Source organism: Eschrichtius robustus, chromosome 20, assembly GCF_028021215.1.
Source record: "Eschrichtius robustus isolate mEscRob2 chromosome 20, mEscRob2.pri, whole genome shotgun sequence".
Lineage (NCBI taxonomy): Eukaryota > Metazoa > Chordata > Mammalia > Artiodactyla > Eschrichtiidae > Eschrichtius > Eschrichtius robustus.
The window spans coordinates 9,345,376-9,372,171 of NC_090843.1; the positions used below are offsets into that span (position 1 = coordinate 9,345,376).

The window sequence follows — 26,796 nt, forward strand, 5'->3', positions numbered from 1 at the left end:
TTTGGAAACCTGGAAGCTCTGATATATTGGATTTCCACAGCAGCAGTGAGCTAGAATGGTCCCCTTTGGATGAGGCGTGTGCTTTCTGGTTTGCCACACTCCCCACCACCCCCTATTATACCCCAGCACTGAAGCCTTTGAGCAGTAGCTATTGATCATCAAGCTTTTGCTGTTATTCTTCTTACGTGGGCCTGTTTACATTAACTGGCTGGTTCCCTGGGGTGTTTGAATTTGTGATTCCTGTTTTTTACTAATACATGATTAACATTTCTAGACACTTAAATTTGATAAAGTACTTGAGAGAATGAGGGGAAGCAAGAAGGAAGAAAGGTAATTGATGCCAGAAGTGAAGGGATGTACACATTAAGATATGGTCTAGTGGGAGAGGCCAGTAATATAAAATTTAGTGTTGTGGTTAGCATTATAGTAAAGGTATACAAAAGTACTCCAAGAAGAGCTGATAGTTAAAAGCAGCTATCGTGTCCCACCCACCCAAGTCTTTCTTCTGGAAGTCCTCGTTCCCATGACTGTTCCTCAGGGGTCACGGTTTGAGCCCCCTTATCCCCTGCTCATTGTCTTCTGGAAAAGCTCCAGCTGAAATGTGCCCTGTGCCTGGCTCCGGGGTCCTGGCGGTAAGCGTGGCCTGGCAGCGCCGGGCAGCCACGTGCGGCACATCTTCATGCATCATCTCATGTGGTCCTCACGGCCCACAGGGCCTCATTTTACAGAGGAATCCCTGGGCAGTTAAATAGCTTACCGAGGGCACATGTGGTGAGGAAGTGGTGAGGTCTCAGATGGTAATACATACCTTGCCTGCTGCCACTTCTAAAATGTTACATCCATGACACCCCGCAGAGATTGGGACATCATTACGTACATTTGTGATCTTTTTTTTCCTCTTTAATATTTTACCCTTAGAATCTCCTCTTACTGGTTTTTAGTAGGCAAAGAATGAGCTTTACCCTGGATAAAAGCATTCCTGTTTGGTTGGAAGGGCCAAAATCATTTTCTTGTGTGTGAAAAATATTTATAGATAATAGTTTTTTAACAAATTGCACATAGTCTCACTGAAAGTAGAAGAAGGAAAATGTGCTCCATTCTACCACGGTAACTGTTTCTGTGTTCCTGTTCTGCCCTCCGGCCCTCGGGCCTCATGCACGTGTGTGATCCCTGTAGTTGTGGTGATGGTGTGAAAGCAGTTGTGGATTTTATTTTACCACTTTACAGAGATAAACAAACACTCAGAGGGATTGTTTCCACGTACTGAGCCATATGCAGAGACAGTGCACACGTAGCGTATCGCAAGGGATGATGGGGGGGTTACTCAGTAATTTTTTTCATTGAAATCATTAGTCTCTTATTCTCCCACGACACAAGGTAGCTGCATTGAGACACTATTCCTGCCCCACATCACCTGTGATACGCACGTCTGACCTGAACCAAGCGCGCGTTTGCGATGGGAGCAGAGTCCATCCCTCTCAGGAACCACAGGTGATCTGAGCCTGTCGCTGTCCCAGCCCTCGAGACCAGCTGTTCTTTGCGCCACAGAAGGAGCTGTCACGCCTTCCCCAGTTCCCTTCATAGTGACAACAGAGCGCTTCTTCCTTTGGGTCCTCTCCGTGCATTTTCATGCATGCAGCCTGTGGCCCCCCTGGTCGGGGGTCATGATACCTGGGCAGCTCAGGTCAGCGATGGGAGCAGCAGTGACAGCATTGCTAGGCAGTGGCTTAGCTAGTGGCTTGAGCACTTGCCCAGCCTGGTTGTCACAGATCGACTGGGATTCCCCCTCCAAATGAAGGCCCACACCTGATGACTATCTGACGAGGTTTCTGCTATTTACAGAGTGGGTCTTTTATAGATTCTGCAGTTTCGCTCTTGACCTAACACTGATTTTACAAAATGTTCACTCATCTCAGAGTTTGGGTTGCTTTTCAGTTGTTGATCATCACCACTTAAGGGTATTGATCTCTGTCTTACAAAATATGGTTTCTCAATCACATAGGGTTTTGTGTGTGTCCAGTTTTATGAAAGTAAATGTTACAGGACTTCCCTGGTGGTGCAGTGGTTAAGAATCTGCCTGCCAGTGCATGGGATACAGGTTCGAGCCCTGGTCCGGGAAGACCCCACATGCCGTGGAGCAACTAAGCCCATGCGCCACAACTACTGAGCCTGCACGCTAGAGCCCACGAACCACAACTACTGAGCCCTTGTGCCACAACTACTGAAGCCTGAGCACCTAGAGCCCATGCTCGGCAACAAGAGAAGTCACTGCAATGAGAAGCCCGTGCACCGCAATGAAGAGTAGCCCCCGCTCAGCACAACTAAAGAAAGCCCGCGCGCAGCAACGAAGACCCAACACAGCCAAAAATAAAATATAAAATAGATTTATTTAAAAAAAAAAAAAAAGTAAATGTTACAGGACGGTTTTTTTGTTTTGTTTTGCTTTGTTTTAGTTTATTTATTTGGCTGCATCAGGTCTTAGTTGCGGCACGGGGGATCTTCGTTGCGGCACATGGGCTCTTCATTGCAGCGCATGGCCTTCTCTCTAGTTGTGGCGCGAAGGGTCCAGAGCGCGTGGGCTTAGTTGCCCTGTGGCATGTGGGATCTTAGTTCCCCGACCAGGGATCGAACCCACGTCCCCTGCATTGGAAGGTGGATTCTTAACCACTGAACCACCGGGGAAGTCCCGGGACAGTCATTTTTTTTTTGTCCCATTCTTGTTAATATTAGTTTCCTGATGAGCTTAAGGAAAACTGATATTAATTTTGGAAATGCAGTGTAGCTTCATAAACTGGATTATTTGGATGTGGTTCAAACCCATTCTGGAGCTGGGACACAGTACAGTAATAATCTAGAGAAATACCCCATGCCTGCCTTTTGATCAGAGATGGTAGCCTGCCCTTCCCAGTCCTTCTCAGACTCAGGGGGTCTCACTGGTGGCGTAGGGTGTGAAGTGGTGTCAGCTGGCTTGGAGCAGAGCCTCCTCCTCAGCTCTGCCCCGAGGCCTGGGGTAAGTCTGAGCCAGACCTGCAGGCGTAGCCCTTACTTATGTTTCTAAGGAAGTGAAAGCAGATCCTGAAATACAGCCCGATTATCTCGTGCACTTAGAAATAAATATTCTGGGACACTTAAAAATCAATTTGCAGGCACAGGAGAACATTGAATATTAATTAATAAAACATTTGATGAATAACTTATCACCCCTGAACTTTGTCAGGTTTCATCAGGACGTACAGATAATTTGAGAGGGATTGGGAGGTGGTGAGGTGAGGGGTTAGAGAGATAACTACCCAGTTAATTTAGAGTCAAATATGAAGGCCATTATAGGCTTGATCTGAGTGAAACCAGTGACATGGTGGGGTCATGATATCTTGCCTAGGGCTGTGTCCTCCCGGGGTGGATGGAAGTGAAATATAGTGCCACATGTCAATCAGAAAACCAGAAGAATACTGCTAATGTCGCTTTTATTCCAGAACATTTTTTTAATCCGTATTCTACCTACCTATCTACCTATTCTCCTCAGCTCCTCGGAAATGTGTCTCATTAACCTTCGCCAGGCATTCAGCTGTGCCGGTGGTAATCCCTGTAGTTGTCTCATGGGGTTGCAGGAGGCCCCAGCCAGAAGCAGACTTGACTTTGCATTGGATTCTTACTCTAATGATATTATATTTGCTTTATCGTTTAGTTTTCTGGCACAAACATAACCAAAGGCAGAGATTGTGTGAGTTAATCATGGAAGAAGCATATCACGCATTCGATAAACTAAAACTTGGAAGAAATTGGATTTGGGAATCCTCTCCCTATGTAGATAAAACACATGTGCTGTTTCTCTAAGTCTCCTTAGAGTAGAAGCTGGAGGACATTGTCCTGCCTGCAAGCCGCCCCGTCCTAGAAGCTCAATTGCTCTTTTATCATCCTTTGGTATAAAAATGATACTCAAAAGTGGAGTCGGGCTTCCCTGGTGGCGCAGTGGTTAAGAATCCGTCTGCCAACGCAGGGGGACACGGGTTCGAGCCCCGGTCCGGGAAGATCCCACATGCCGCGGAGCGACTAAGCCCGTGCGCCACAACTACTGAAGCCCCCGCGCCTAGAGCCCGTGCTCCGCAACAAGAAGCCACCGAAATGAGAAGCCCGCGCACCACAATGAAGAGCAGCCCCCGCTCGCCGCAACTAGAGAAAGCCCATGCGCAGCAACAAAGACCGAACACAGCCAACAATAAATAAATAAAATAAAATAATTTATAAAAAAAAAAAAAAAAAAAAAAAAAAAAAAAAAAGTGGAGTCACCTGCAGATGGAGTGAATCCGCAAGATGCTGTTAGAGCGTGACTATTTTCACACCATAACCTCAGAAATCGATCTCACCGACCCCTCCAGCCAGAGGAATTCTATTTTAAGCACCATGCAGTAGTTGCTGAAAGAGGAATGAGCTGTGAGCAATCGATGCTTTGTGTGGGTATGAGATTTTTCTTGGGTTTCAGTTTGGTTAGGCTGTTTATACTTTCCTGTGTGTTGAGGGACTTGGTAAGTGGGGCTGGATGTGAGGGAGGACCAGGGAATCAGAAATCATGCTCAAGAAGTAGGAGGAGATGCCTGTCAGTGCAGGTCCTGGGGATACACACGAAGGTTTTCACTTTAGGTACCTTCAGTTCAAAATGAGACAAAGATGCCATTTGCCCCCCTACACAGCATATCAATAAGAAAGAGTTAGCCCATTTAAAATTGGTATTAATGCACTAAAATAAAAACTTCTTTTTCTGTTTCTGATACCTACCCTCTGTGATGACCCAGTAAGACGGGCAAAGGCAGCTCTTCCTAAGAGGCTGTTGTGCAACTTGAGACCACGTGGTCAGCTTTAAAAAGGACCCTCATCTGTAACCCTCAGATAGACTCCCCTGTTTTTGGAACAGAAGTCCCAAATAAATGCCCGAGAAACAGGGCGTTCTAAAAAGTATGGGCTGCTTTGCATCTGACTGAGCAAACCCTTCCGCATAAAGCTTCACTCTTAAGTACCTGTCTTGATTTCAGATGTGAAAAATTAATTGTTGCTGCAGTAAATATGGAAAATTGTTGCTGCTCTGCCCCTCCATAAGCCAGTAGCCATCCAGGCATTGTAATAAATTTACATTAAGCTTAAGTGCCATCATTATGAACAAACTCCCATCTCGTTAATACTTGAGTTAGTACCTAAAAATACCAAGCACATAGCAGGCGCTCAAATGCCTAATCAATTAAATTTTCAGTCCTTTATTTTTCCTTCACTTAATTGTAATTGGTCACTTTTTAACTGAACCTTTCTTCCCCAAAAGGAGTGCCTGTCACACTTACAAAACTCTCCAAGTAGCATCCATGGAACAAGCTAGCATTGATTTCTTATTTCACAGAAGAACAAATGCCACCTCCCAACTTAACTGTCTGTAGTGCTTAGGATGAGAATCTTTGAGTCGGGTGAAGATTCTCTTTCTCTGGGTTCTGTTTCCTGGCCTCTTATCTGCTCTGTGCTCATTTTTACGCCAGTCTTCTGGGCCTGCAGCACTTGGGCACCCTGGTTTTCTCCGTTCTGATAGAAAGATAAAAAATGTACAGTAAGTCCCCTACATACCAACCTTCAAGTTGCGAACTTTCAAAGATGTGAATGTGCGTTCACATGTCCAGGCACATTAGTTAGTTCACATTGAAACGGAACAGGACCCTAGGGTCCTTGCCCCCTCCCACCATGTCCTCAGCCTGCCTTTTGTCTGTGGAAAAACTTCAGCCGAAGAATAAGTTTAATCAGAGAAGTGAGAAAATGCAGAAACAAAGGAAAAGTTTAGTCAGTAAACATAGTCAAGGACCTTTAGTTCCTCCTCAAGGGCTCTAGATAGTATTCTGAGCCGTATCCTGTGAGCTGTCTTACAGATACTGAAACCCACACCAGGTGGAAGAAGTTACCTACATGATGACCAGGCTGTAGCCATGACATAAGCTGCCACAATTCCAAGAATTGGCCTCAAGGAACTGGAAACGAACAGACCCTGGAACTGAAGATTAACTGTACCTAAAACAATCCAGATGACTCTGGTCAGACCACTGATGACCAATTTCAAGATGCCTGTCAGAGCTGACTGTATTGTTTCTACATGTAGCCCCCTCCCTCTGTCTATAAAAGCTCTTGCCCCCTGATTGTCGGGGGAGGGGGGAGTCGGCCTTTGGACAGGCGTCTGCCCTCCCCACCCTCCCCACTTGTTGCCAGCATCCAAAATAAAGCAAACTTTCATTTCCACCAACCTGGCCTCTTCATTGGCTTTTGAGCGGCGAGCAGCCGGACCTGGGTTCGGTAACGACATGTCTGGCGTACGTTGTCACGTGCGTGCATCCTCTGCAGGTGGTTGTGCTTTTGTGTACTGTACTGTACAGTGCTGTATAGAGTACAGTAGTACAGTATATTTATTTCAAGCCCAGGATGCGTGAGTAAAATTGCAGTTTGCCCTTTGTCTCCTATTGCTGACGATCCTTCAGCTCTACCGTCTCCCACCTCCTCTCCCTCCTCCAGTCGGTAACTCTTCTTGCCTGTTCACTCGATGCCAGCCCCTTGTACTGTATGCCAGCTGTCGTACTGTACTTTTCAAGGTACTGTACTGTAAAATTAAAAATGTTTTCTTTATTTTTTGTGTTTGTTTTTTTACGTATTATTTGTGTGAAAAGTATTATAAACCTATTACAGTACAGTACTATATAGCCGATTGTGTTAGTTGGGTACCTGGGCTAACCTTGTTGAACTTTCGAACAAATTGGACTTACAAACGCGCTCTCGGAACGTAACTCGTTCATATGTAGGGGGCTTACTGTATATTTAAAACGGACTGAAAACTGCATATTCTGGTGGCATCTCATTGCTGTTGTTATTTTATTCCCAGCACTGTGTTTGTTCAGTTGAAGAAGGGAGATACTTGGGACTTCCCTGGCAGTCCAGTGGTTAAGACTGCGCTTCCACTGCAGGGGGCGTGGGTTCGATCCTTGGTCAGGGAACTAAGATCCCGCATGCGGTGTGGCCAAAAAAAAAAGTGGGGATTTTGGGGTAATGACTCCTGTATCCCATGGACCATTTTTTAAAACTTTAATATCAATGTTTTAATGCAAGATAGAAATTTGTTCAGTCTCATTAAGCCCAACTTTAAAAGAACTTCTATAAAATTATTAACAACAAGGATACCAAATTCACTTGAGCAATAAACATTAAAAGTGGAGATCGTATTTATTTTAGTAGTATGTATTTAAAATCATTTCCTAGCTACCGAAAATATTTGCTTTGCATCAAAGCAAATATTAGTATATTTAGTTTTGACTAATATTTAGTTTTTGACTAAATATTTAGTTTTGACTTAATTAAATAATTTGTAGTACTGTCTTTCAAAGAGATGGCAGTATAAGGGTGACAGATTTTAGGTGAATTTGTTATTTAATTACCAACGGTAAATCAGTATTTTTACAGCTGATTGGCCTTTAGCAACACCTGTATTATTTTATCTTCCCAAAACTTCCATAATTTTTGTCATCTGTGTTAATTTTCCTAATTTTATTTTGTCCCTTCGATTTGTAAAACTCCTTCTCCCAAAATGCATTATTGTTTTATGTGTAATTATAGGTAATATTACAGTTAGCAATTGCTGACAACAGCAATTAAGGCTAACTTCCCTGATATTGGTAATAATTTACATAATATATTGCTTAGCATAGAGCTTGTAATTTTAAATGATTCATAGGTTGCATGTACTTTTATTGTGAATCAATATTATTGCATTTTATTAGAGTAAAGCATCATGGGAGCTGATCGCATGCTATTTTTAGTCAGAAAATTAATTTCATAAAGGAGATGGTAATATCCATATTTTAACCAAATAACTTAAAATTTGTGGTTGGCTACTTGTATTTTATGCTTTCTATTCTTCAGTTAGTATTTAAAACATTCACAGTTCTGTCTCCGAGAAACTGTATCTGTATGAAAACTACAAGTGATAGGCGCTGTCAGTGTGACTGTCAGTAGTGTCAAGTGAGCTTATGGGCAAAAGCAAAAAGATCAGAATTTGGGTTGATTTGGAAAAAATGAAGTTTGCATATGTAACGTAAAATGTTTTTCTTACTAAAGTATAAAGAAGGTGGGGAGATCCTTACTGTTGCCTGGTCTCGTGACCTCTTCTGTGCCTGTAGATTGTGATGCCATAACCTTCTGGATTCATTAGGGACCCTTATCTAGTTTCATTGCATCCCAGTCCCAGATCAGGGTGCTATGGCAACAGGACTGGGTGGAGGAATGAAAGAAGAATTCTGAAAAACACTTGCAATCAGTGTGTCTGTTGGAACCACCCTTATCCATAATTCCTCCACTCTGTTCCCATCTTTAAAGACGAATGCCTCAGCTCTTTCTCAGCCCACTGCTGGTACCTGAGAACTGTCTGGGTTCTCTATTATTACTTTTTTTGTACATGTCTAGTCTGCCATCTTCTCATTTCTTTGCCCAGATCTATGTCTTTGATGGTTGGTCAAAAGATAAGCAAAAATAATTTTCAGTGTATATTTGCCACTTGTAAATTTGTTTATAAGAGATTAATATAACATGAAATTTCTTTTAGGTTGTTACGTATAATACCAGGAGTAAAAGAGCTACTTCTTAAACTTTAGTTTTTAAACTATTCTTTTAAACTCTATCATGTTGCAAATACTGTGAATTGAATAGTTTTTAATATAATGGACTTTTAAGTGGGTAGGGGTCAGGAGTGAGAAAAATGCAACTTTAAAAAAAACTGAACAAATCTGATTAGATTCAATATTGTCTCCTTTTCACTTTCTACTGAAAGCCATCCTAAAGATAGATTATCTCAAAATTATTTTGCACTTGAAATTACCATTTTTACTTTCTCTCTCTGTTTCATTTTTATTGTTTTCTCTCTCCCCTGGTGCCCTTTTCAGTTTCATCAGGCTGGGGAGAAATGCCTAATGTTCATTCAAAGGCTGAAAACTCTTGGGGAGAGCCATCCTCCCCTTCTACCCTGGTTGATAACGGCACAGCAGCATGGGGCAAGCCGCCCAGCAGCGGCAGCGGATGGGGGGACCAGCCCACCGAGCCGGCGGTGACGTTTGGAAGAGCCGGCGCCCCCGCGGCCGCCCCAACCCTGTGCAAACCAGGTGAGCCGCGCTGCCTGCCTGCCCTGGGTTGGCCGGTTCGAGATGGACCCAGGTAGTCTGTTTAGAGGGGTACTTCTCATTGAATTTTAAGAATTAGTGTTTTAGGACGCTCTCCTCATTTTTAAGTCTAACATTAAACTAAAACTATAAAGAAATGTTACCCTGTCTGATACATGAACACAAGGGAGCTTTTAAGAGAAGTCCATGTTCTCCTTTTTACAGAAAAATAAATACAAGGATCAGAGCAATAAAGCTTAGCTGCTCGATGGTTACTAGCCTCCACGCTTCTTCAGCAGTGTTCGCCTACCTGCCATTCAAACTATTTAAACTTGCTGTTTCACTGAGCAAGGTGGATAAGGCAGGCCATTTTTCTTTTTGAGATTAGGTTTTGAAACATACATTACATAACAGCAGACTGACACTTGCTTTGCTTTCAAGTAAACAAAATTCTGCTTTAGATTCTCCAGGTTTATGCTTTTTCTCTCTTTTTTGCTTTTCTTAAAAAGAAAAATCATGCTGCTTTCCTCCCATTATCTGAAAGTATAGTAAGTATACATATAAAATGTACATCCTTACAAATGTCCAGATCATGTTTACCAAGTGGAATCCTGTAATGTGTGGCTGTTTTGCAATGTGATACTTATGACAAGAGCATGAATATATTTGCTGATTTAAGTCTGGTATTAAAATTAATTGTTCACATGGCTGCAGAAGCTCGGTTTTTTTTTTTTTTTTTTTTTGGACACCATTAAATGTCTCCGATCTTAAAATGAAACTTTATTGTTTTAGTATTTTGTTACTTTGTTAACACTGGATAGTATGCTCTGTATACCAACCATTCTGCTGGATTATTTATTTCATTTATATTACTTCTTGTTATACATCTAAAGGATGGGGAGCTCCTGGGTATTTAGATTCAGGCGCTGAGGTAGTATATTTGTTTTTATAATTTGTCCTTGGAGGCCTAATTATATGCCTGTCCACCTTGTAAGCCTCATGTCTTCATCGTCTTACAGACTCTAGCTAACAGTACTGTCACCTGATCTTTGTCCTTCTTCAGATTCCCCAGCAAGTGAAAATTTGGGGTAACTTTTATACCAAGAATTGCTTTGTATTTTAAGAAAGGAGAAAAATAATATCCTGAAATCGAAACTCAGTGTTCAGCTTGTAGCTCCCTCTGCCTATAGCCTCAGCTGTCTGCATCCTGTCATTCTGGGAGCATCTCCTGGGAGCTTGTCAAAAGCGCAGACCTGTTGGGCCCAACCACAGACCGCTGCATTTCTCCTGATCCCCTGGCGACTCGGGTCTGGTCGCGCTGGGGCAACACTGGTCCACGTGACACACCACATGACAGGCAGGATAGTGACGCTTTTCAGGACTCTGCGTTTTACCAGCCGTTCCACATCACGCAGAGGCTGCCACCTTCGGTAGCCCCAGGATTTACTGTTAGAATGTCCATGCTTCGAAATGACCTCTAGTTGGTTAAAGGAGTTTGGAACAGCACAGGCTACAAATAGCTGAAGTTTGAAGAAAAAAATAGGTACACATATACATGTATATTACATTTCTAGTAGAAAATTAAATTCTTAGGTCTAAGGGAAACAAAGTAGTAAAAGGTAGGTTATGTACACCCCTTTTGTCCTGCCTCCCCCTAAATGATGTGATAGGGCACCCTTGTCTGCTTTGGGAATGGTGAATCTGATACGTTCGTGTTCCCTCTCTTTCTAGCTTCAAAATCTATGCAAGAAGGCTGGGGCAGCGGCGGGGACGATGCGAACCTCGGTGCCGGTCAGTGGGAAGACGAGGACGGGGGCATGTGGAACAATGCCGCTTCCCAAGAAAGCACCTCTTCCTGCAGTTCCTGGGGGAACGCCCCCAAAAAAGGACTCCAAAAGGTGCGTGTGACACTAAAGGAAATAAACTCTAAAAATCAGTGGTGGTACTTAAAAACATTCAGTTTCAAGGTGGTTATCTCCAGGTAACAGTGACAGAGAGATCTGAGGTTCTCAGAATGCTCTCAGGACCCTGGTGGTCCTGAGGCCCTCTCAGGGGGTCTCTGCCGAGCGTAGAATGGGGTTTTCCAGAGACTACGTGCCATTGCTGTCACAGCAGAGCAAAGGCAGGGACAGATGGGTGAATCCAGCTGCTTCTGTGAAGCCGGACAGTAGAGAGATGTTCAGTCAGGTACGACAATGCCACTCTTCTCACTAAAAATTTTTGTTTTAGAAAATATAATTATTTTCCATTACAAAACATTGTTATATTAACATATAATGTCTTTGTTATGGTTATCTTTAAACAAATTAATACAGTTTTTTAAATTTCTCAGTTTTAATTTCTAATACAGTAAATATCAATAAATACAACCCATATAAACAAAACTTCTTTAGGATCCTCAGTTTTTAAGAGAGGTAATGGGGTCCTGGGAGCAGGAAGTGTGAGAACTCCCCAGGGACTCTGTTCTCTGCACCCAGATGCACAGCCTCTGGAAGAAATCAAGTGAGGTTCACAGCACAGATGCGCACCAAGACAGCTTCCAAGTAGATCACAAATTCAAATATGAAAGAGAAAAATGTAAGAGGATTTTGAAAACTATCTTGGCGAGGAAGCGGCCTTTCTAACTATGACCAAAATCTAAAGGCCATGGAATGAAAGGCTTATAAACTTCAGTAAACATAAAAACTATACCTGATAGAAAATTTCATCATCAAAGTCAAAAGACAAATAACAAACTGGAAAAAAATATTTGTAAGTCATAGAGAAGACTCACCTTCCTGATAAATAGAGAAAGATCCTAGAAACTGTTTTTTTAAAAAAAAACCCACCAGTAATCCAGTAGACAAATAGCGAAGAATGTAAGCAGGCGATCCATAGAAAAGGAACACAAGTCGCTGTTAAACGCGTCAAAGGATATTCAACTTGCAGAAAGAGAATTCAATTTAAAACAACATAAAGAAATGCCATTTTTCATCTCTCAGCCCAGCAGAAATCCAAAACACGCTGTCTTCGCAAAGCTGTAGGAAGACCAGCACTCTTCGTACGTTGCTGGTGGAAATGTAAACTAGTGTAACCCAAAATGGAGGGCAGCGTGGCGTCATGTGTCAACATTACAGATGCGTCAGCACTTTGACACAGCCCTTCTGCTTGTCAAGGGACAGCAAAAAAATAGTAACTTAAATGCACGTTGATGGGGTAACTAGTTAAATTATGCTACATCCGTATTATGAAAAACTAAAGTTTTTTTTAAAGAAACTAAACATTGATATGAAAAGATCAACGAAATAGATTGCTAAGTGAAAGGCAAGATACAGAGAATCTGTATAGCACAACCCCGCTTTTGGGGGGCAGGGGAAGAGAAGAGAAAATGGGTGTGTGAGTGTGAGGCACACACGTACTCGTAATGGCCTCTGTTGAATTTAAAATTCTCTGGAAGGATGAGTAAGGAGAGAAGAACTCAGCGGACGGGCCATGGGGCGGGAAGAAGATGCTTCCATGTGCCCCTTTTTTCTGCTTTTGAATCATGTGAATGTATTATCCGTTCAAAAATTTTTCAATTTGAAAACCATTCAATTAGCAGTAAGCAGAACCCAGAAACTAAAACCACGGCTTTTTGCTCATAAAGAGTAGAAATGATTGCAGACTTCAAATTAAGTCTTTTCACAATCAGGCTGGCAAATAATCCTGTTAATGATGGGACCAGAAACACCAAATTGATCAGTTTAAATATTGTCTATTCTTGGCAAACCTGGCTCTGGCCGCAGAGTAATGATTAAAATCACCTCTAGAGAAGCCACTTCCTTGAGGAGAGTGAGCGTGTTAGTTTACAGTCACCCCACATGCTCCGTCCTGTGATTGTGGCAGGCTCAGTTTTTTGTTTTTTTTTTTAAATGATTTATTAATTAATAAATTCATTCATTAATGACACATTCTTTTCCCAGCCCTAACTTCATCACTGCCAATTGTACTTTTTTTTTTTTATTTATTTATTTGGCTGTGTTGGGTCTTCGTTTCTGTGCGAGGGCTTTCTATAGTTGTGGCGAATGGGGGCCACTCTTCATCGCGGTGCGCGGCCTTTCACTGTCGCAGCCTCTCTTGTTGCGGGGCACGGGCTCCAGACGCGCAGGCTCAGTAGTTGTGGCTCACGGGCTTAGTTGCTCCGCGGCATGTGGGATCTTCCCCTTCCCAGGGCTCGAACCCGTGTCCCCTGCATTGGCAGGCAGACTCTCAATCACTGCGCCACCAGGGAAGCCCGCAGGCTCAGTTTTGAAAGCACTGTGAAGAATCCTTTGTATATGGTAGTAACGCACTGTTAGATCCCCCGCGTTGCAGAAGAGCAGGAGATTCTTGAGGGGCCACATCTTGACGCTCAGCCCTTCCGCGGTGCCCTGCTGCCCCCTCTCCGTCTCGCTGCCCTTTCCTTTCCACTGGACTCCCTCCTTTTGTCTTCATCCTCTCCCTCACCGCCATTTCCCCACTTATTTTTTTTCTCCACCCTACAGGCCCTAAGCGATGAATAATTAACAAAATTAATAGGTTTTTTTGGTCCCTTTCATCTTGTCTTTTCTGTTGGAACGAACACCCTGTATTTTGTCATCTTTTAGAATAAAGCTTATAAAAAGGCAAAAGCTATGTAATTTTTAGTAAACTTCATATGGTTATTATAGGGTCGTGTTCAAGGGAGCACTTATTATGATTATTTGATAATGGAAGCGGTACATATTTGTGATGAACTAAATTCATTCCCTGGGGAAAAGAAATAATTACCTTGCTTTTTTAAGTCCATAAATGGCACACACATGCCAACCTCAGAAGCACCCTGAAGCGTTTCCTAGCACGAGCCGCCCAATGCTGTCGGGGCGATGTGGAGCACAGCATTGCTCAGCGGTAGCAGACCCCCTGCGACGTGTAAATCGACACAAATTTTAGGCATCTCCCATTTCTGGAAGAAATGCATTAAAGCGTGGCTCATGGCCTTTCTCCTTCCCACACTTGGTTCTAGGGCATGAAAACATCTGGCAAGCAGGACGAGGCCTGGATCATGACCCGGCTGATCAAACAACTCACAGACATGGGCTTCCCGGTGACTGGCGTCTTACTTTACTCCTCCCGCCATGTGTCCTGCCCTGCATGGCCCTGTTGTGTCCTGCCCACCTTTGTCATGTGTAACACGGAAGGAAGACTTGGGGGATGAGATTGTTGGCAAAACCTAACTCGTAAATTCCCCTCTCACCTGGGCGCTTCTGCTTAGGGATCATTGCTTTGAACTGCAGCAAAGATCCACATCATTTCTATCAAGAAAGGTGTGAGAACCTTTTCCTAGAATAAAGAATGATGTGGGGTTTTTAATTTTCATTGGTTTATACAGGTTTATATTTTCTTTTCATCTATAATTAAAAGTGAGTTTCATTCATTTATGCAGTACATTGACCAAGATCTCAAGAGAAAACTTGGTATAAAGTACTAGAGCCTCGTGTCCAGATAAAGAATCCTAACCAGAACTATTTGCTGCCTGAGTTTCAGATCGTGTGTACGGAGAGTTGGAAATCTTAGGGTCTTCTTCTGAAAATGCCTCCCGGTCTCTTCAGTGCCTAAGAGCCAGTGGCAGGAGTTCAGACCGTGAGCAGTACCTCCTGTATCTGCCACGTAGCCCCTTCAATATCTGCCACCTAGCCCCTTCAGATGTCTTCTTTCCAAATCTTTATTCAAATGAGTGTTTACCTTTTGATTGCCGCAGATGTCCCTAAAGGATGTGTCTAGAGTGGCCCCAGACTGGAGCAGGGGACCACATACTTCACGTGGGGCGCAGGCCCCTGACCCTGTGCGGGCGCGGCCGGGGGTCCAGCCTCCCCACGGGTGAGGTGATAGGCCCACGCTGGCCCTGCAGTGCTTCAACACCATGCCCAGCTTGGTTTCGGCCTCCACCGAGACTAGTCTGTTTCAATCAGAGAGATAATTATCAAAATGAACCTACGTGTTTTGTGTCATGTTGTTTTTACATTTTTTAGTGAAAAGTAGTTTACAGCAGAGCCTAGAATCTGACTCTTACCGTGACTTCCTGCAGCTGCCCTGGGAGAGGTTTCACCCTGCTGAACCACAGAGTCAGAAACAAGACTCTCCTGGCACTGGACATTTGGGGTTTAAAGTGTGAAATACAAGTTCTTCCCTCTAAAAATCAATTCAGTACATTTTCTTATTACAAGTATTTTTTATTTAGAAGATATTTATCTCTAACCACAAGGAAGAAAAGTATTTCTAGTTCCAAAACCTAACAATATTAGGTTAATATCAATCACTTCCCTGAGTTAATAGTGATAGAGCTCTTTACAAGCTTTTGCTTTTGTTAACACGCGGTCCTAGTGAAAACTCTGTTTCCCTCCACAGAGAGAGCCAGCTGAAGAGGCCTTGAAGAGTAACAATATGAATCTTGACCAGGCCATGAGTAAGTAAGAGATGACATACCTAAAGCACACTTTTTTTTAAAGATACCAGTTTGTGAGTTTTCATGTTCAGAGTCGTGGGTTAATGGTTGAATACGTGCTGGGGAGACAGGACCACCCACAGGATGTGCACCTGCCACGGGGCCAGTCCCTCAGGACTGGTGGGCACTGGGGACAAATGGCCAAACACCACATTGAACCGCGTTTGCTTTTTCTGTTTGTTGGGGTTTTGTTTTTTTTTCATTTTTGCAACAAATAGATGAATTTTTTCTATCTCCATCTATTTTGAGGCGGGGAGATAGTGACCCTCTTGGAGAAAGGCACTGGGACCACGTGCCCACCTCGTTGGGCGCTGAGTCAGCTGTTATTGTGCCGCGCCCGGCAGGGCTTGCTCAGGGCCCCACGGGAGTATCGCCTGCTGGCTGAGAGATGAGGGTTACTGTCAAGGAACAAGCAACCCTAGTTCTGGAATTGCTTTAAAAATAATATCAATTATGTTAAATGTTTACATGTAAAATACAGCTGATTCTCATCATTCGTGGTCCTTATGTCCTGTAAAGTCCCTGCAGACACTGAATCAGGAAGTACTAAACCCTTGCTCCTAGGGGACATACAGGATTGAGGTCGTCTGAGCCTCTGGCCACAGCACTTTTGTCAACCAGTCAACACGTAACCTTGTTTTATGTGTGTTTCTGTTTAAAGACACCGTATTTAATATGTATTTCTCACAAATAATTATGTGCCATATTTCTTTATAATAAAGCATTAGCTACGAAGGGTTGAACATCCTCCTGACCCTGGATACCGTGACCATAGAGTTTGTTCCCTTTTCGACTCACACCAATGCCGTGAGCTATCCTTTTTTTAAATAAGTCATCATCTTGTGAATCCACAAATTGAGCCACTTTCCATCTTTTCTGAAGCTTCATCTCACACTGTAGACATTACTTTAGCTCCCCCCACACAGCCTTATACACGATGGTGACTTTCTCTCCCTGTTCCGGCTGCACTGCCCTGTTCATCAGCTGAACTCGGCCGCCTGGGCAGCGCCGCTGCAGCGGCTGCTGAACGAAGCAGGCACCGTGCGGCCTTCTTGCGCTTAGGACACTAGACAGCACATTGGCTTGGGGACCATGGGGACCACTGCGATGACCAACCAAAAGCAGAGATGGCCCTAAATACACCACAAAAGGACACCTGTCGCTTTGTGAGAGCCTGATCTGGGAATGTGTGTGTCGGGGGCTCAAATTCTTCACCGCCCCACGCGTCCACAAGTGACCCAAAAGCGCCATAATAATTGATTTGGGGGCTACGAGTATATCTTGGCAAGTAGGTGAATTCACAAGCTCGGAATTCACAAATAATGAGGATCAACTTTATTATCACATGCAAATGCCAGATGGGTGGTATAAGCTGCCGGGACAGAGGGAATCGGTGTGAGCTGGAGGGGGTTAGTCCCGCCTCCTCAGAGCCGTGAGGCGGCGCAGAGTCAGAGAGAGTGGAACAAACACCAGCCTCTGAATCGGAAGAGCACAAGGACAGACTCCGTCTGGTCTGCGTTGTGTTGTGTCCCCGACATTCGGACAGGCCCTTACAGCCAGTAGGGACTCAGCAGGTGGAGACCGATGGCCGTGAGGCGGGGCGGCCAGGGGAGGGCCCTCTTTGGAAAAAGAGGCGACAAGTCCCAGGGGAGAGGAAGGGCCTAGCACCACAGTGGCAGAGGTGGCCGGCGTGGCTGCGAGGGACGAGGCGCAGGGGCCAGACCACAGGCTCCCGGGCCCGGCCAGAGCCAAACCGAGGCCCCTGTGTTCTGGGGGGTGAGCGTCTTAACTCCTTCCCGGAGGCGTAGGCTGGTGCCCGTCTGTGCTCAGAAAGCGCAGCCGAGCCCCGAGGCGTCGCGTTTCAAGCGCTGCTTCTGTCTGCTGTGCCCCAGGCGCTCTGCTGGAAAAGAAGGTGGATGTGGACAAGCGTGGACTGGGAGTGACCGACTACAATGGGATGGTCACCAAGCCCCTTGGCTGCCGCCCACCCATCTCCAAAGAGTCTTCCGTGGACCGCCCCACCTTCCTGGACAAGGTATGAGTTTAGGTGGCTTTTTGTTTGTTTTTAACAAGAGGTGTTTTTCATTTTCACCGTGTTGGATTAAAAAGTTATTGGGCTATAATATTTAAGTGACTTTTACCCATTTGTCTAATATACATGAATGTTTAACTCAAAAGAGGTTGTGTTATATTTCATATGATGGGACTAGGAATAAAAATACTGAAATTGGAAACTGATTTTCACGTTAGCAGGTGAACTTGGCTGCTTCAATTTGCCCAATAGACAAGGGTCCATCACATTTCCGTTTTACGGTCTTACTTTATATGCACAGTCCTTCCCACTGGAAATGATGTATTACATGTCTAATCTCAGGAAAAAGGGTCTAGAAGTGGTTAGGCATGGGCACCCATGTCTCGTGGCCCTTGCTTGGATGGGCTACTTCAGAGAACACGCAGGGGTCTGTGGGAAAATCCCCTGAGATGTTTCAACAAGTGTAGTCGCCAGTTCGTTCCCCTTAGTATTGTCAGGCTTGGCGCTCCCTCTCCAGGTTGGTGTGACCTCAGGGGGGGGGAAACAGCATCCCGTTAAAATCAGTCAAAATGTTCATCCTTGAAAACAAAGTGGAAGCAAGAAAGGACAAGTTTAAAGCAAACAAACAGCCGAAAAGCAAGCTCCTAGGAGAAGAGATGAGAGTTCGTCTGTTCTCAGATTAGCTGTGTCCTCTGCCAGCTCCCCACGGAGTGGCGTGCTCGCCTTGCCCGGCGCCTCTGTGCCCAGAGAAATCGGAATTTCCGACAACAATGAGTCGTTTTTGGACCATATTTATTCTAAGATGTTATTAGTAGTTTATCTGAAATTCCAGTTTAACTCCGCACCCTGTATTTTTATTTGCTAAGTGTGGGACCCTGACTTATTTCCGTATCTTTAAAATGTGAGATAATACTACAGGTTTGGGGACTTCCCTAGTGGTCCAGTGGTTAAAACTCTGCACTTCCATTGCAGGAGGCACGAGTTTGCTCCCTGGTCAGGGAACTAAGATTCTGCATGCCGCATGGCATGGCCAAAAATAAATAGATAGATAGATAGATAGATAGCCAAAAATAAATAGATAGATAGATAGATAGATAAATTTTTTAAAATGCTGCAGGTTTGTTGTGAAGTTAGATGAGATAAATTTACAAAGGACCTGGCACCCAATAAATGTAAAAAAATAATAATAACAAGATTTTTGTCTGTTTTATAATTTACCTTATTATTAGGTTAAACCATATGAAATCGCTGTTTGTAGGTCAAAAACATTTGAATGTCAGCAGATTTCAACCTAATGTATACCTAGAGCCTTGCTAATAACTTCTCAAAAGGAGCCTCTTTATTTGAAAATGGTTGTAAAGTGTTTTCCAAGTAAGACTTTTTACAGTGTTTGTCTCTCTCCTGATTCCTACCCGTAGGCAGGGTCAGTAGTGATGAGAATATTATAAGCTGATATGTGTTTGTAAAATAATTGTTAAAATGAAAACAGCATCTTAATCCTGTTTCTCTTTTTTCTTTTTCCCCTCTTCCTTTTGACCATTTCTCCATTTTCCTGTCCACACATTTTTGATCTTTTAATTCTTTGTTCATCCGCATCCCTTTCTGTGCCCTGGGAAACTTGTGCTTTGTGTGCGGACGGGCACTGCACACAGCTCACGCTTTCTTTCCCCAATCAGGATGGCGGCCTCGTGGAAGAGCCCACGACTTCACCATTTTTGCCTTCACCAAGCCTGAAGCTCCCCCTTTCCAACAGTGCACTCCCTCATCAGGCCCTGGGTGGGATTGCCTCAGGGCTGGGCATGCAGAACTTGAATTCTTCTAGACAGGTAAGGCGGTTGGTAGAGGGCCACCGTGGTCTCTCTCGCTTGCCTTTAAGAAAGTGTGTTTGACACGCAAACCTTCTTATTTTTAATTAATGTCTGCATTTGAGAATATAACTGAATCTGTAAAGGGAGCTGAAATATTGTAAGGATTTCCTTTCAAGTGATGTACTGCTATCAAGAATTGAATCCAGTTCTTGAAATTTAACCACGTTATAGGAAATGCTTCAAAATTATATTTATTTTTACATGTAACTAAAACACCCTTGGTACTAAAGTACTGCTAGTGAAATGACATAGACCGCAGAGCAGTCTTCACCTGCCTGATGCGTTCACAGGTCCAGGCAGTGCCGTCCTTTCTCTCCTGACAGTCGAAACCTTAAATGCATTGATCTGCAGGAAAACGCCATACTCTCCCCTTTTTCCCAGAGATAGAGGTGACGTCTCTTGCAGGTTCTCAGTGGTTTTCAGAGAGTGATGTTGGCATTGTTCCCTGCCTTTGACACTCTTGGGGAAGGTGAAAGTCACCCTCAGACGTCCCTGAACGGAGGGAACTGGGGTTTTGCTCGACGGCCGCTTCGTGTCACTTCTCTCCCCTGGAATGAAATGATACGAAAGCGCGTCACGCTCTTCCCGTCCACAGAACTGCTCTTCTTGATTTTCTCCCCGGGGAGGCTCACATACACACAGCTCTGAGCCTTCTCTTCCAGCGATGCTGTGGGATTTGGGGCGGCGGGCGGCAGTTCTCAGTGGCGCCCCATCCGCGTGATCCTGGCCGTCTCTTGTTGCCCGCTGGGCCGCGGTGCCAGTTTCAGCTCTTCTGCTGTCGGGAAGTCAGCGGCCTGGCCGGCGGGCCCCGGGGGTCAGACACCCAGTCAGGAGAGGAGAAAGAAGCACTCAAATATATAGTTATTATATTTAACACAAATATATGTGTTAAACACAAATATGCCTGGAGTTGTTCATGTATTCAATTTCAGGTTGGTTGAAATCATAATTATATTTCCTTTTGGAAAGTGTCCTGTTCTCCCAGGTTAGTGGTCCGCGCACATGATGCCCTTTACCCCAGCACAGACGCTGCCCACACAGCTGTGCCTGCCGCTCCTGTGCCTGGCTCTGTGTAATTATAGGTTCCTGGAACACGACGGCCTTGTGGGGGGGCACTTAAAACTGGTTCTGTGGGCGGCTTCTGTGATTTAAAGACATAGGCAGGCTTCGCGGGCAGATCTTCTGTCATCTGTACCCAGTTTAGACAGCGCTTCTTAAACATCCCCTTTGGTACACGTTGAGAGCGGCAGGAGCAGGTGCAGCCTTGCCCCCCGCTTGCTCCCGGGCGACTGTGTAACGAGCCCTCCGCCTCCCTGCAGACACCGAGTGGCAATCTGGGCATGTTTGGCAGCAGCGGAGCGGCACCAGCGAGGACCTTGCAGCAGCCGCCACAGCCGCCCGTGCAGCCCCTGAGCTCCTCCCAGCCCAGTCTCCGTGCTCAAGTGCCTCAGTTTCTATCCCCTCAGGTCAGACCCGCGTCCGCGCTGCTCTGAGAGCCAGTCAGCCCGCCCGTGTTAACCCTGTCCGTCCCACCCTCCTGCCCTGGGAGGCGTTTCCAGAGCAGCTCCCCCAGGGCCCCCACCCCACAGGCCAGGGCTGGGCCTCCTCCCGTCAGAGTGCTGTTGCCAGTGACACATGCCAGTGATGGGACTTCTGTCCTGGTCTTGAGATCACTCGGATGAACCCATTGAATTCTCCTAGGCTGGGGGGAGAGGAAAGTGAAATTGCTTGGGACGCAAAAGAAAATTCTTAGAAGCGGTGAAGGACTGAGTAATGCTTTAGTGACAAACTAAAAGTGACAATATATAATAGTCTCTGTATCACAGACTTTTTAGTTAAGTTTATTCTTTAGTATTAGATCGTTTTGAAAAAAAAGCGCAAATAGAACTAAGGAAAAGGATATTGTTGTTTCACATAGCTCTAAAGCATAATATCAGCTTTTTTTCATATTAATATTGTTTACTTTTAGAACATTTCCATAATTTTTGACTTTGGACTGAGTTTTTAATTACAGTGTTACAGTCCTTACCCCTTAAAAGAATATTCAATAATAGATTAAAAGGGTAAATCGGAGAATTCGCTGGAAGTAATTATTCCTCCACAGTTGTTTGACCTGAGATCTGTGCACTGAGTTGAGATGGCTGAAGTCTGGGTAAAATAATAGTAAAATTCATTAAACAGGACACACTGTAAGCTGCTACAACAAAGAGACCCCGAAATACAGATGCTCAGACTTGACAGACAAGTAATTCTCCCCCAAGCAACAGAGCAGAAAGCAGCAGCTCTGCCTCGGCCGTTTCCCGATGACAGGAGGGAAGACGAGAGACATACCACTTCCACTCATGTCCCACTGCCCAAGCCTAGTGACATGGCCACCCCAGCTAAGGCGCAGGAGCAGAGACGGGTCCTGGAGACAGAGAGCAGCCTTCCGCACACTCAGCAAGCCAGCGTGTCCCGAACGTCACTCATCTGTGTGCTTCCCACGACTGTTACATAATGTGTTTTCTTTAAGTTGACTTGCCTTCTTAATTTAGATAAATTTATTCTTAAAACTGAACATATCCGTCATAAAGAGAAAAAGCAACATTTTTCTAATACACGTTAGACGACTGTAAAAGATACTCTTCCGTGCTCTACCTAAAACCATCTTGCGTAAACACTGTGATAAGCGTACAGCGCACGCCGTGGAAAACACTGAGCTGGCCAGTGCCAGGCCCCTGACGGGTTCAGGGCAGTGAATGCCAGTTGAGCAGGGAGACAGGCTGACCGTCGCGGTCAGGGCTGGCCGGCCACACCAGTGCATGTGCCACATGGGAGGCTGGGCAGCCGGGCCCCCTGAGAGGAATGGCTGGTCCCACGAGCAGGGGGAGACCACTTCCCGAGCGTGTCAACTTGAGAAGGGATCCCTGCCTGCCCTGGAACGAGGCCCTCCGGTCAGGTGGCCGCGGTGCCATCTGCCAAGCTCCTGCGGGGACTGGTCCGAGGCGCCTGTGTGAGACGCAGGCACTGGCCTCCTTTGAGGAGGCTCGAACTTCCTCCCAGAGACCACGCCTTCGCCATCGCCCACCCTTAAATGATGCCCACTTATCTTCATTTCGACAGAACGTGACATCAGTTACCGATAGGAGTAACCCAGAGCCTTAGAAAGTTAATTCGTAACTAAAATATTTGGAGGAAGAAATCTCTTTCTTGCCTTCTGCCTTTACCTCCCTCCCTCCCTCCCTCCCTCCCTCCCTTCCTTCCTTCCATATTATCCACAAAAGCATGTTAACTACTAATGTTAAAATGTCTGTAAATTTTTTAACGGCTTTTGAAGTTCACTGAGACAAATATAACTGTCATTTAATCAGCTTTGAATCTCAAAAAACTGCACAGACAAGTAAATGTTTGAATAGAGAATTCATGTCTAATGGTTCATTTTTTTGTTAACAGGTTCAAGCACAGCTTTTGCAGTTTGCAGCAAAAAACATTGGTCTCAACCCTGCACTATTAACCTCGCCAATTAATCCTCAGCATATGACGATGTTGAACCAGCTCTATCAGCTGCAGCTGGTGAGTGGGTAGATCTGCTCGGGTTCGAGGACAGAGGAAGGGCCTTCTCCCCGTGAGCCCGGGGTTGTGCCAGCAACATGCGCGCCGGCTGCAGCAGAGCCGTCGCTGTAACGCTTTTCTTCACGTCAGGGAATGTCATTGAGACTTTCGTGAAGTTTGTAAGCTAGTACAAGAATTAGGAAGTTCTTCACTTAAGGGTGTTTCCACTAAGCTTTGTGGATTCTTTGGCGCCTTCGTGATCACAGTCTTCCAGATCTGACAGTTAGGGTGTCTGTTAGCTCTCAGCCAGCCTTCCTCATCTGAACCACTGAACCTAAGAAATCATTTCATGATTGTTCTCTAAATTCTTCCAAGGATGGTCTACACAGATACCATTCTAGAAGCAGAAGACAGAAGTTACTTGGTTACATACAGGAGATGAGATGCCTTAGAGATTAGGACTTGATTCTCTCAGAATCCCTCTTGAGAAAGGCTGATGTTGTAGCCTAATAATTCTTGCAAGTTTTATAGTTTAACATATGTTGAATTTTTAAATTTCAACAATCTTACTGCTTTTACCATGAAATGCCATGGCATTGTATCCCTAGGTGCATCCTGAATTTATATTCCCTTAAGGACCCAGTATATTATTTCCTTCTGTAATACGTTGACACCTGATTTATTTAGAAGTCTTGCCCAACAGCTCCTCGAAAATGACCAGGAGTCATGAAGGAAGAAAAGCCTCCAATAGACAAAACCATGCTGTCAGCCTTTCCTTACGGGGGAGGCCTGGGCTCTCAGTCCTGACCCTTCAGCGTTTGTTAGACGCACGTCTGACCGTCTGGGTGTCTGGTTCCAGGTAGTGGCCAGGTGGGGTGGAGGTGACCTAGGACAAGCCGCAGTGCAGTGAAGTACCCAGGGCCCTGGGCACGGGGTCCGGGCCGGGACTGGACTTCACTCGGAAAAGGGAGCCAGGCTGCCTCACAGGCATGCTGTGTAAGGCCCCTGGGCGGTGTGCTACCGCCAGCACCAGGAACGGACCACTGACCTCAGGGAGCAGCTGAGAAGCATGCTATTTAGAGCTCTCAGTGCAGAGGAAAACAGCTTTCTACTCCTTGATAACACAGAGGACGGCTGGATTCTGACGTGAGACAGAACTGATTATCAGTCGTACCGATGTTCTGGAATCCCTTATTTATACATAATTTTTATTGACCTCTGTAGTGTAAAAGATACCAAGAAAATGTTGGATTATGTTTAATCTGCTCTGTTTTAAAAACAATGTATACACTGTTTTGACATTTTTTTCCGGAAAAATTCGTAAAATGAAGTTTCAGTACATCCTAAGGTTAAGTTTTAGAGCCTATAAGGATTCACTTAAGTGACGTATTTTATTCCTCTCTAATTTACAGATTAATGAGGCATTTCTAGTAGTATAATCTCTACTTCTACTTGGATTCTATTTCAATAAATCCTCTTGCCCAAAACGTCCCCAAAAATCCATGTTGTAAAGAAAAGATTTACAATATTCAGCCAACCTTCGAAACAAATGATCCGGCCTTCTGCCTCATTTTGGGAAGAATCTGACGATCATTCTCGCTGGCTTTGTGGACGGGGTCTGTGTGGCAGAAGAGCCACAAGTCTGGATTTCAGGCTCCCTGTGGACCGAGACCACCCGTGGCTCCTGGTCGTTACGAGCCCTTTAACGTGTATTATTCTGTGACCGCCGATCACTGCTGTCCCGCCACATTGTCTGAGCCATTCTGGACAACTTGCATCTTTATAAGGGAAAAAAAATTTTTTATTTTCCCCTCATTTCTTTTTATTTTTAGTTTATATGAATCGAGCAGAAGAATTTTGATCTCTTCATTAACTGAAAAATATTTGCTGACAAACCTCATTACCAGCACTAAACAGGGGTACTGACTGAGTTACTTTGTAAAGTCTGTGCGCTAGAAAGGTTTTGGAAAGACATGTCTCCTTTTGAAAAAGCTTCATGCCTCACGCTATGCTTAAACCACAGGATGGTAAGGGGACCGAGAATCTGTGCCTTTTTTTTTTTTTTTTTTTTTTTAAACTAATGTACAGAAGTGGAACCCTTTGTTGGGGCTTTCTCACAATCTACTGGATGCTTCTCTTTGTGTCCACAGGCGTACCAACGTTTACAGATCCAGCAGCAGATGCTACAGGCCCAGCGGAACGTTTCCGGACCCATGAGACAACAGGAGCAGCAAGTAGGCGCCCCCCGGGCGGCTCAGCCGGGTCGCTAGCTGTCACCTCCCCTGACCTGTTACTTGTCACTGGCTTCTCTCTCGCTCAGCCTCCCGTTTTGAAAGCCTCGGCGTCACCTGGGCTGGGGAGGAGGGCGGCCCGGGCGGCCCTCCCGACCCGCTGACCGTGCGTCCCCGCCCGCAGGTTGCGCGCACAATCACTAACCTGCAGCAGCAGATCCAGCAGCACCAGCGCCAGCTGGCCCAGGCCCTGCTCGTGAAGCCGCCGCCGCCCCCGCCGCACCTGTCTCTGCACCCCTCTGCAGGCAAATCGGCCCTGGACAGCTTCCCCCCCCACCCCCAGGCCCCCGGCCTCCCCGACCTGCAGACCAAAGAGCAGCAGTCTTCACCCAGCACCTTCGCTCCCTACCCTCTCGGTGAGTCCGGCTCGACGCCGACCGCGTGCGCCTGGCGGGGCTGAAATAGCCGGGCAGAGATGCAGTTCCAGAGCGAGGCTGTCTCAAGTCTCCTTCGTAAGGGAGGGACCCTGGCTGTCTTCGCAGAGCAAGAGTTTTGCTGCGCCCATAAGTGCTTTCAGTATAAAATCTTTGAAAGTAGTACCAGAATGATCTCCTCTCCACTGTTGAATCGGCGCTTTGTTCCATCCCTGGCTCTCTCCAGCCTGAAATGCCGGGAACAGGAAAGGTGTGCAGATGTCCGTGAACCAGGCACTTCTTAAAAAGCCATGGTTGTCCACACAAGTCCTATAGTGCAGAGCACGATTGTGTAATCACCCCGATCAACACGCACGCCCTCACCCCCAACCGATAGGGCGCCCGCCCAGCACTTGAAACCCGCAGGCCAGTGGCAGATGTGGTGCCGCCCTCGAGGTCACACAGGCCAGCCAGGAGGGACACAGGTTACGACGCTGAAGACCGTCAGAAGGGCTGTGTCAGGAAAGTGATTGTACGGGGAATACCGTTGACCCATGAACAGCACGGGCTGAAGCAGCGTGGTCCACTTACACATGGGTTTTTTCCCATAAATAACGGTGCTACGTGACCTGCGGTTGGTTGAGTTTGCAGGTACAGAGGACCGGGTGTAAAGTTATACCCGGATTTGTGACCCCTGCGTTGTTCGAGGGTCAGCTGTAATTTGCTGTAAGAATCCAGAAGCAGGTGAAAGCGCCTCAGGCTTGTCAGGTTGGCTGTTAGAGTCTGAAGCTACAGGGCAAAGGGAATTAGTTACCTGAGAAATACATATCCAAAGGGTCAAAGGCCAGTTGAGTGACAGCGAATTTCGGCTAATGATGTCCCTTTCTGTGTAATACTACCAACGTCTCTGAGAAGAGAGGTATGTTCTGATCACATGAGCACTCTCTACTTGACACGTAACCAGTGTGGTGTGTCTTTAATACAAAACTGACAAATGCTAAACTACGGTTCTTCTGTCCCTTCATGATTGTCCCGCCCATTACTTTCCTCTGTGTTGAAGAAGCAGAATAGTCTAGTAGTTA

The 26,796-nt window shown here is 45.4% G+C and overlaps 1 protein-coding gene across 4 annotated transcripts in view; it reads left to right on the forward strand.

Moving 5' to 3' along the window:
* Positions 1-26,796, forward strand: part of TNRC6C (trinucleotide repeat containing adaptor 6C) — a 129,195-nt gene that overhangs the window by 85,426 nt on the left and 16,973 nt on the right. For 3 of the 4 annotated variants that reach the window (XM_068530447.1, XM_068530448.1, XM_068530450.1), the window contains exons 6-15: positions 8,946-9,161; positions 10,890-11,056; positions 14,161-14,241; positions 15,543-15,600; positions 17,532-17,674; positions 19,348-19,497; positions 20,859-21,005; positions 22,972-23,091; positions 25,221-25,304; positions 25,486-25,717. In XM_068530447.1, the coding sequence (XP_068386548.1) occupies positions 8,946-9,161; positions 10,890-11,056; positions 14,161-14,241; positions 15,543-15,600; positions 17,532-17,674; positions 19,348-19,497; positions 20,859-21,005; positions 22,972-23,091; positions 25,221-25,304; positions 25,486-25,717 (1,398 nt within the window). The remainder of the gene's footprint in view (positions 1-8,945; positions 9,162-10,889; positions 11,057-14,160; positions 14,242-15,542; positions 15,601-17,531; positions 17,675-19,347; positions 19,498-20,858; positions 21,006-22,971; positions 23,092-25,220; positions 25,305-25,485; positions 25,718-26,796) is intronic. The other variant, XM_068530449.1, reaches the window with a different exon arrangement.